Below are 9564 nucleotides of genomic sequence, written 5' to 3' on the forward strand. Positions count from 1 at the left end.
CGAATCCCTCTGACTCCCTGCCTCCGACATGGTAAACTCTAGTTTTCTACCCAGGGAAGGGTGGCTAGCTGTCCAGCTTGCACTGCACCTGAGAGAGCATTTGGCTGTTTGTTCTCACAGACTGAAGCCGTGCCCATTTTCAGTCCTGCCTCACTGCTCCCCTCCCTTCTGTCTTCCAGGCACCTGCAGTTCCAAAACCTTTTTGGGCTCTGCTCTGTGAGTCACTTGCTGTAGACACTTTCTCCACTGTGCTCACTGCTCCATTTACAGAGAGGCTGCCTGGGTTAAACAACCTCTTTGTGGTGGACTACCTGTAAAATATATTTACCTTTCAGTTTGCGAAGAGGATCAAATAAGTTAATATGTGAAAAGTACTTAGAGTAACACCTGCCATATAATAAGCATTGAATGGATGTTATTATTGCTCTTGGCCTTCCAAAAATGTGTTGACATATCTCATGTGCAGTCTCATTTCTTGTTCTTTTTATTTTCGTGGGTCTGTTGCTTTTTCTTTCCTAAGACTGCCATTCAAGTAAGGCTTGGGGAAGGAGCAGGCACACATGGGATTAATATTAACTTGAAGCCCATTTTAATTTTTTAAAATTAGCTTTATCAACAGTCCTAACCTTTTGGTTAACTTTGGACACTCTTGTTAGCCTAATATAAGTTCCTCCCTCAGAAGCCATCCGATTATTTGTCCTCTTCAGAAAGGCAGCATATCTCTGATACCACACTTTCAATGGAGAGCCCAGGATGGTGCAGTAGAAAGTGCTTTGGCTTGGAATCCAGACTCCCAGCTCCGGCACTTACCAGCTGTGACACCTTTGACAAGCTTCCTGCCTGTCTCCTCTTATATTAAAATGAGCTGAAAATCTTTCTGGAACCACCGCTGCCTGTCACTTGGTAGGAGTTTGAGCTTGACAGCAGGAGTGGGGTACTTGGGCACAACTGGGAGTTTTCTCCACCAAAATGCACGACTCCCGCCCCAGGGAAAGTCCAACCGAGCGTAAGACCTAGGGCGCGGGGTCGGCCTCATAGACTGAGTGGCCGACGACCCACTGGGAATGATGCCCAGCCCCGCGAGCTTCGCCTCCGCTCCTTTCCTGGGCCCAACTGGCCGCGAACCCCCGTGCGAGAAGCCGGGTGCCCTCAACAAACATGGCCGCCGCGTTAGCGTCAGCCACGCTCGGTAGATCGCGCTGCCGCCTGGGACTCGCGGGCTCGGCGTCACCCGGCGCGGGGCCACGTGACGCGAGAGGCTGCCGAGGCGGAGGCGCTCGCGCGGGCTGAGCAGCCGCGGCGGCTAGAGTGGGGTGGGGTCCGCCAGACGAGGTTTCCCGGCGGGTCCCGGCCTCGCGCACGCACGTGCCCGCTTGCTCGCGCTCCCGGTCCTGGCGCTGCCGGTGAGGAGCCGGGGAGGCAGAGGGAGGGAACGGGGCGCCCCTACCGAGACCGGGAGGGGGCTGGGCCGGCCGGCCTGGCGGGGGGAGGGGGCCGGCTCCGGGCCGCCGCGTCCCCCCCCCTCCCCGCCCCCCCTCCGTCCCCGCTCTGGCCTCCACGCCCGGCGCTGGTTTCGGGGGCTGTTTGAGCCAGAGTCTGCGTGGCGGGGTCCTGCTGTGCGGGCGGACCCGTTAGGGTTCCAGGGCCCAATGTCCCTCCCCCCCCCCCCCCCCCCCGCGCCCCCGGAAGGCTCCGCAGACCTCCGGGTCGTCTCGGGCTGCACTCGTGGGGTCTAGTTAATCTTGGGCTTGTCCTTCCTGGTGTGAGCGGGAGCCGAGTTGGTGGGTCCCGTAGCTCTTTTAAAATATACTGTGTTGACGTCAAATGCAGGATCCGGGCAGTCTTGATTCCTCGGCGGGTGTACCGTGTGCCCGTGGCATAGCACGAGGCAGTCACGTCAAGGAGAGCGACTCACGAAGGAGGAAAAGGTTAGAAAGGCTTACAGTATGGGTTTGGACAATTTGCTATAACCGGCTAGTCATTTTTAATCTAGTCACGTTCTCTACACTTTCCCAGCCTTTTAGAAAATTACTCTCCCACCAAACAGCAAAGCTGCTGCTGAGCGAATCCCTCATGTAGTAGATTGCGGAACAACTGCGCTTTATTCTGACCCGGGACGTGCCGGATACTACCTTCAAACTGAAAAAAAAATAAAGGTCTAAAAAGTGTGTCGAACCCGGCATACCAAAGGAAGAGTTCAGAAATACAGGTATCATCCTTAGTTGTCAGAGGAGGGAGTCACTCCCAAATCAGTCATGCCCAAGTCCAGGTTCATAGACTCAGACTCCATAAGCTTTGTTGCTAGATTGAACTTCTGTAGTCCTCAGTGAAGAATTGATTGCCATGATTTTTGAGGACTATTTCAATTTGCCTTGTCTTGTTTCTTTTCACAGGAAAGGAATAATGCTGTCAGCATGTCCGCACACTCCATGCTCTGTGAACGAATCGCCATAGCCAAGGAACTGATCAAGAGAGCGGAATCACTTTCTCGATCAAGGAAAGGTGGTATAGAAGGTGGTGCAAAGCTGTGCAGCAAATTGAAGGCAGAATTAAAATTCCTACAGAAGGTAGAAGCTGGGAAAGTAGCTATTAAGGAATCCCATTTACAGAGCACTAATCTAACACACCTAAGAGCCATTGTGGAATCAGCAGAAAACTTGGAAGAAGTTGTTAGTGTTCTTCATGTCTTTGGTTACACAGATACCTTGGGAGAAAAGCAGACCCTTGTGGTGGATGTAGTTGCAAACGGTGGTCATACGTGGGTGAAAGCCATTGGCCGCAAGGCTGAAGCTCTACACAACATTTGGCTGGGCAGGGGCCAGTATGGTGACAAGAGCATCATTGAGCAGGCTGAAGACTTCCTCCAGGCCAGTCACCAGCAGCCAGTTCAGTATAGCAATCCTCACATCATCTTTGCGTTTTACAACAGTGTCTCCAGCCCCATGGCGGAGAAGCTCCAAGAAATGGGCATATCCGTGCGAGGAGACATAGTAGCGGTTAACTCTCTGTTAGATCACCCTGAAGAGCTCCAACCAAGCGAGAGTGAGTCCGATGACGAAGGCCCTGAACTTTTGCAAGTGACCAGAGTAGACCGAGAAAATATACTAGCAAGTGTTGCGTTTCCAACAGAAATTAAGGTTGATGTGTGCAAAAGGGTAAATCTGGACATTACTACTTTAATCACATACGTATCTGCCCTCAGCTATGGAGGCTGCCACTTTATCTTCAAAGAAAAAGTGCTCACAGAACAAGCCGAGCAAGAGAGGAAAGAGCAGGTGTTACCACAGCTGGAGGCGTTTATGAAGGACAAAGAGTTGTTTGCTTGTGAATCTGCTGTCAAGGACTTTCAGTCTATTCTAGATACCTTAGGAGGACCTGGGGAGAGAGAGAGGGCCACTATGCTAATTAAACAAATTAATGTGGTGCCAGACCAGCCTTCTGAGCGTGCCTTGAGACTAGTGGCCAGTTCAAAAATCAATAGCCGCTCATTAACAATTTTTGGGACGGGAGACACTCTAAAAGCCATCACAATGACTGCCAATAGTGGTTTTGTCAGAGCTGCCAACAACCAGGGTGTTAAATTTAGTGTGTTTATCCACCAGCCCAGAGCGCTTACTGAGAGCAAAGAGGCCCTGGCCACCCCCTTACCAAAAGACGACACAACTGACAACGAACACTAATGATATCCTTTAAATATTGTCATGGAAGTAAGTTACTTATACCAAAGGCTGGGTCTTCCCATCTTAAATGGGGAAGAAAAAAAGGTCTATAGTACACATAACATTTAGAACTCTTAAACCAGTAGAGTTGATTGTGTGTGTCATCTATAAAATATATAACCTCCTACAGCAGTAGCAAAAGCACAAGAGACAACCTTATTTATCAGACTGTCTACATGATAGCAGTTAAGAACAGAAATACATCTATATTAAAGCTTTTAGCTGTGTTGTAGTACTTTTGTTTGATTGAGTAGGGCAACAGCCCCCTAGTGGTCATCAGCATTTCATGGAATATGGCTACACTGCATCTTGCATTAAATATCTGGAGAAAACTCTGAAGCTTGTTTTTCATTATGGTGATTGATCAGTTGATGTGGGTTGAGGCTGGGAAGTAATAGTTTATGATTAGTTTTAGACTGTAAAGTTATGGCCATTATCAATGAAAAGGAACTTTCTTGGTTGCTATGTGTCAGGCATACTCTGGTGGTTAAAGAGTACATTAATGTAGAGGAAAATAAAGTGAATACTGGTCATGGGAGTCCCATGAGCCTATGGATATGCCTTTGTGAAAAGAAAGGTAAGCAGCAGTCCCACTCCTGTAAAGCTGGGACATTTAAGGCAAAATCGTAATTTGAATAAATGGTAAAAGAATTAAGCATTTAGATCACATTTTACTTTAAAGTACAAATAGTTCCCATAGTGCAAGTATTTGACTCATAAATACTGCCTTTACTGTTTCTTTTGCAAGTGGCAAGTAACAACTGCATTACTTCACTCTTGTGAAATGGTGGTAGGGGAGATTCCATACTTGTTGCACGACAGAATTTGTAATTAAAAATAAATTTTTATGTCCACATTGCCCTAGGTGCTTCATTTACAGCAAAACAAAATTAGCAAAGTAGATAGGTACTGACAACATTTTAAAAAATGGGACATTACACCTTGGAGCTTAAGTGTTAATGCAAGCTAAGTGTAGGAAATGGTATTAGAACACATTGCCACAGCCTAACCTCTTTCTGTTGCGCCAACTTTACTGTTCTGTGAGAAGGGAAACTCAACTTCTAGCCACAGTGTTTGTTGGGGGCAGGGTTTTAGAATTTGGTTATAGGATGTCTGTGAACACTAAGATGAAATGAAAAAGTAAACTCGGGGGTGTTTCTCTTGGGAGAGATTCCATTATTAACTAGGAACACACTTCCTAGGGGAAAAGGCTGAGATTGGGGTTCGCATTTAGTGGGGAGAGGTGGATTTAACTTGTATTGCAACTGAAATTGTGTAGTGTTAGAAATTGGGCTTAGGCCTTTTCAAGCACTTATTAAGGTACTATTAAGGTACTATTAAGTACCAAGCATTATTATAATAGTTTGGTCTAAAAAAAAAAAGAATTATTGGTCTTTGCACTAAGGAATTCTTATTCTGAAATGGAGCTGAACAACTGAAGTGTGATTAACTTATTGAGTGTTGTCATGTGTCAGGCACAGTATGAAGGGCTGAGCTTTCAAGGAGTAGCAGGAAGAAGATAGATTTTTATTCCTTTCTGCTATGAGTTGGCACCAAAAAACTTGAATCTTTGCCAGCCACGATGTGTACAACTACAGTACTCTTTGAAGAAATTGATTTCTGAAGTGTCCATACCTGTGCTTCTCCCATGATCATTAACCTTTTCTAGACATCCAGTTGTTAACAATTCCCAACAATCTAGTCAATGATGCAAGCACTAGATATGGACACGTGGTGGGGCACTGGATCCTAAAATATAAAGAAGTGCCTTCTCTAGAAAGACATACATGCACACTCCACCTATATATATCCTAGACCTGTTACAGCCGACCAAAGGAAAAAAAAATTAGCAAAGGTAAAAAATTAATAAAAGAATGAGAAAAGAGAATGTTGTTAAATAGCAGTTAAAAACTGCCAAGTCCAAGGAATCCTATGGTTATAAAGGAAATGAGATGTCCAAAATGCTATGAAGAGTGGATATACATAATGTAAAAACTATGGCTACGACCAAGAATTGAATGCGGTGGGGGAAAGTAAAAGCGTGTTAAGGCCTCATCTTCTTTAGAAGGGAGTCAACAGCAACTTTGTCATTTTTGCCATTGAAAAATAGAACAATATAATTTGAGGTGTCAAACAGGAAACGTGACTGATGGTGTAAGTTAAACCAAGCTGACTGGCTTTCAAATGAGGGGTGAGGATGGAGAATAAATCTAGTCCATATAGGTAAAGACAAGCCAGAAGAACTCTCAAGGGAGCAGAAAAACCAGAAAGCATAAAATAAGACATGTAAGACCAAGAAGGATATAAAATAGCTGGGGAGAAGATAAATTAGTATAGGGAAATACACTGTATTTGTATATTGTCTGGATAAATTTGGAAATCTCAATGAAATACAATTGAAGAAATAGAAGACCTAACTAACCAATAGCCATTGAAAAAATTACAGAGTTATTAAATAATGGCCCAAAAAATGTCCAGGTACAGTTAACTTCATTAGATAAGTTTTTGCTTACTTTTAAATATCAAATAATGCTCTTGCTCTAAAAGTAACGTGGAGCACAACACTATAAGCCCCATGGAAAATATGCAACATGGTCGCTGTGGTGTTCCTTTTACTGCCCCTCTCCTGTCTGAAGAGAGCTCTGGCCTGCTCCTGCTTGAGGGCAGGGCCTCTGTGGAGGGCTGGAGCCCTTTGGCTATGTCGGAATTCATGTGACAGTAGGCTGGTCATCTCACTGTCATTACTGTATCAGGAATGTTTTCAAATTCATTTTATGGAATATAAGCATAATTCTGATACTGAAACCTGACATTGTATCCTGAAAAAAAAAAAGCTACAGCTAAGTTTCAGTTTTAAGAATATATGCACAAACATCTCAGTTAAAATGGAGCCGAGGCAGAGAACACTTCATCCCGTGGGAATATTGTTTCCCAGAGGATGAAAGGCAGAGATGAGTCTCCAACCTTAATACTGGGGGTTTGGGGATTAAGCTCCATGCTGGGGTAGAATCAGAGACATAAGGCTCACTTGAGATGAAGTTATCCCCAACACGCCTGTGTAAAGCCAGAACCTTTGGAAATCTGTGGCCCCATGAAAGAAGATCGTGCAAACATTGCCCAGGAAGGCAGAAAGGAAATTTGACTCTAGTGGCTCTGAGCAGAAGAAAATAAGTCAGATTTGGGCTTGATTTGCCCAGCCTATGCTGTACATGGGTTTAGAGTCCAAATTCTATTAGTAGCTTCCTGAGGATGTAAAATTAGTATAAAAGTTGTCTCAGGCAAGTACTATCCCTCAGACACCTGACAGAAACGTATGTGGCATCATTCTGGGCTTGGGGACACTTCAGTTTCCCAAGTCTCACATAAGCATCACAGAGTCCCATGGAAGAACCAAACTTGGCGTGGATGAGCTTTCAGTGTGACATCCTGAAAACATGAGGAAACCCACCATCAGTGAATCAGCAACACAGAGTTCCTCAGTATTGGGGTCTTTGATGTGTTCCACATGTATGTTCTGGGGACAAGAGGAATTATCCAGAATGGCAAATGGAGGCTAAAATACCATTTGCAACAAAACATTGGGTGCAGCTAAGTTGGAGGATGTGGTTTATATCCACAGAAAGAGAGCTGGGTTAGCTCAGGTAGGGTTTAGCTCAGGTAGCAGATGCTACCTACCCAGTCACAGGTTGTGCTGGCATTGTGACCGGAGAGCTTGTCCCTTGCAGAGCTGCAGAGAACACCGCATCTGTGGGAAACTTGTTTCCAAGAAGGAAAAAGAGATGAGCCAAGCATCCCATGCTGTCCTCTCAGATTTAGTGATCACATAAATGGCTCTATATTCCCACAGTGGAACAAGGCCAGGAGTGTACGGGGGGGGGGGGGGCAGAGAGAACCCCCCCCCCTTCTACCATCATGGAAATCACAATAGGAAAAAGACATTTCTGTCTCCACCCAAATAAAAGGGATTAAGGAACATAAGTGTGCGGGCAAACAGGGCTTCTAGAAATATAAAAACTCTCACTAAAATTAATAGTTGAGAAACAAACTTTTAAAAAGTTGGTTAGACAAACCTAAAGAAAAAATTCTGAGTTGAAATATAGATCTTAATAAATTTCCCAGAATTCAACAAAAAAAAGTTAAGTGTTGGAAGATGTGACCGGATGACAAAGAGGACACTTAGGAATATCCAACAAGAGTCACAGCAGATATAGGCTGGCACTCTGAGCCTGGCCCCAGTTCTCACTTCCTTTGCCTGCCAGTCCTGTAGAGGCTGCAAACCCTCATCCCCCCAGTCTTATCCATAAGTGCCCAAATTCCTTGCCAATGAGACAGAAGTGGGGTTCTGTTAGTGCTGCCTCCTCTTTGTGTCTTCCTCCTGGTTAGTGTGGGTGATGGTGAGGCTCACTTATGGGAAAATGATAGCTAAGAAGTGTAAAGGGGATGAGAAAATTGGGGAAGTCACCATTTTGTCATTCTGAATTAAATAATTTTATAAGGATGAGAGAAAGGCCAATGGAATCTTGTACACTTTGGTGCTGACCAACCTGGTTCTTCCTTCAGGATTTGTTGCCGTGTAGAAAAATAAAACCTCAATTTATTTAAGCCACCTCGGCTTTTCAGTTACATGTAGTTGAAATATTTCTAACAGGCATTAAGGTCAGGCAGGATTTCCTTTCTTTTTAATGGCTAAATAATGTTTCATTATATATCAATATATCTATATCTATATCTATCTATATCTATATCTATCTATCTATCTATCTATCTATCTATCTATCTATCTATCTATAGATTCATTGCTCCATAGATGGACACTTAGATTGTTCCTATGTCTCCTCTCTTGTAAATAATGCTGCATTGAACTTGGCAGTGCAGATATATTTGTGAGTTTGTTTCTTTCTGATAAATACCCAGAAGTGAAATTGCTCGATCACATGGCAGTTCTATTTTTAATTTTTTTGAGGAACCTCCATATTGTTTTCCATCATGGCTAAGCCAGTTTACATTCCTACCAACAGTACCCAAGGGTTCCCTTTTCTCCACATCCTTGCCAACACTTGTTATACTTGTCTTCTTGATGATAGCCATTGTAACAGGTGTGAGGTGATCTCACTGTAGTTTGATTTTCATTTTCCTGATGTGTACTGATGTTGAGCACTTTTTCCTGTACCTGTTGGCTATTTGTGTATTTTCTTTGGAAAAATGTCTATTCAGTTCCTCTGCTTACTTTTTAAAATGTTTATTTGTTTTTGAGAAAGACAGCATGAGCAGGGAAGGGACAGAAAGAGGGCAACAGAGGATCCCGAAGCAGGTTCCACACTGACAGCAGTGAGCCCGGTGAGTCGCTCACAAACTGCGAGATCACGACCTGAGCAAAGTCGGATGTTTAACCAATGGAGCCACCCAGGCCCTCTTCTGTTTATTTTTTAATTGGATTTATTTTTTCTGTTGAATTGTATGAGTTCCTTATATATTTTGGATGTTAACTCCTTACTAGAGATATGATTTGCAAATATTTTCTCCCATTCTGTAGGTTACCTTTTCATTTTGTTGATGGTTTCCGTTGCTGTGTAGAGGTTTTAGTTTGATTTAGTCCCACTTGTTTAATTTTGCATTTGTCACCTTTACTTTTGGTGTCACATCAAAATATCATTGCCAAGACCAAGGTCAATAAGCTTATTTCCTATATTTTCTTTTAGGAGTTTTATGGTTTCAGGTCTTATGTTCAAGTCTTTAATTAATTTTAATTTGATTTTTGTGCATGGTGTAAGGTGGGGTCTAGTTTCATTAATATTTGCATGTGACTTTCTAGTTTCCCCAGCACCATTTATTGAAGAAACTATTC

The 9564-nt window shown here is 43.9% G+C and overlaps 1 protein-coding gene across 2 annotated transcripts; it reads left to right on the forward strand.

Moving 5' to 3' along the window:
- Nucleotides 1-1257: 1257 nt before the first annotated feature.
- On the forward strand, nt 1258-4578 carry CUNH7orf25 (chromosome unknown C7orf25 homolog). Of its 2 annotated transcripts, XM_019451076.2 has the most exons (3): nt 1258-1403; nt 1831-1928; nt 2394-4578. In XM_019451076.2, exon 3 carries the CDS (start codon nt 2415-2417, stop codon nt 3678-3680), a length of 1266 nt encoding a protein of 421 aa, XP_019306621.2. In that variant the 5' UTR covers nt 1258-1403; nt 1831-1928; nt 2394-2414; the 3' UTR covers nt 3681-4578. The 2 variants fall into 2 exon arrangements, with proteins under 2 accessions (XP_019306621.2, XP_019306620.2); XM_019451075.2 differs by lacking the exon at nt 1831-1928.
- The last annotated feature ends 4986 nt before the right edge of the window (nt 4579-9564 follow it).

This window comes from Panthera pardus, unplaced genomic scaffold (genome assembly GCF_024362965.1).
Source record: "Panthera pardus isolate Hobbes unplaced genomic scaffold, ASM2436296v1 HiC_scaffold_8, whole genome shotgun sequence".
NCBI classification, from domain to species: domain Eukaryota; kingdom Metazoa; phylum Chordata; class Mammalia; order Carnivora; family Felidae; genus Panthera; species Panthera pardus.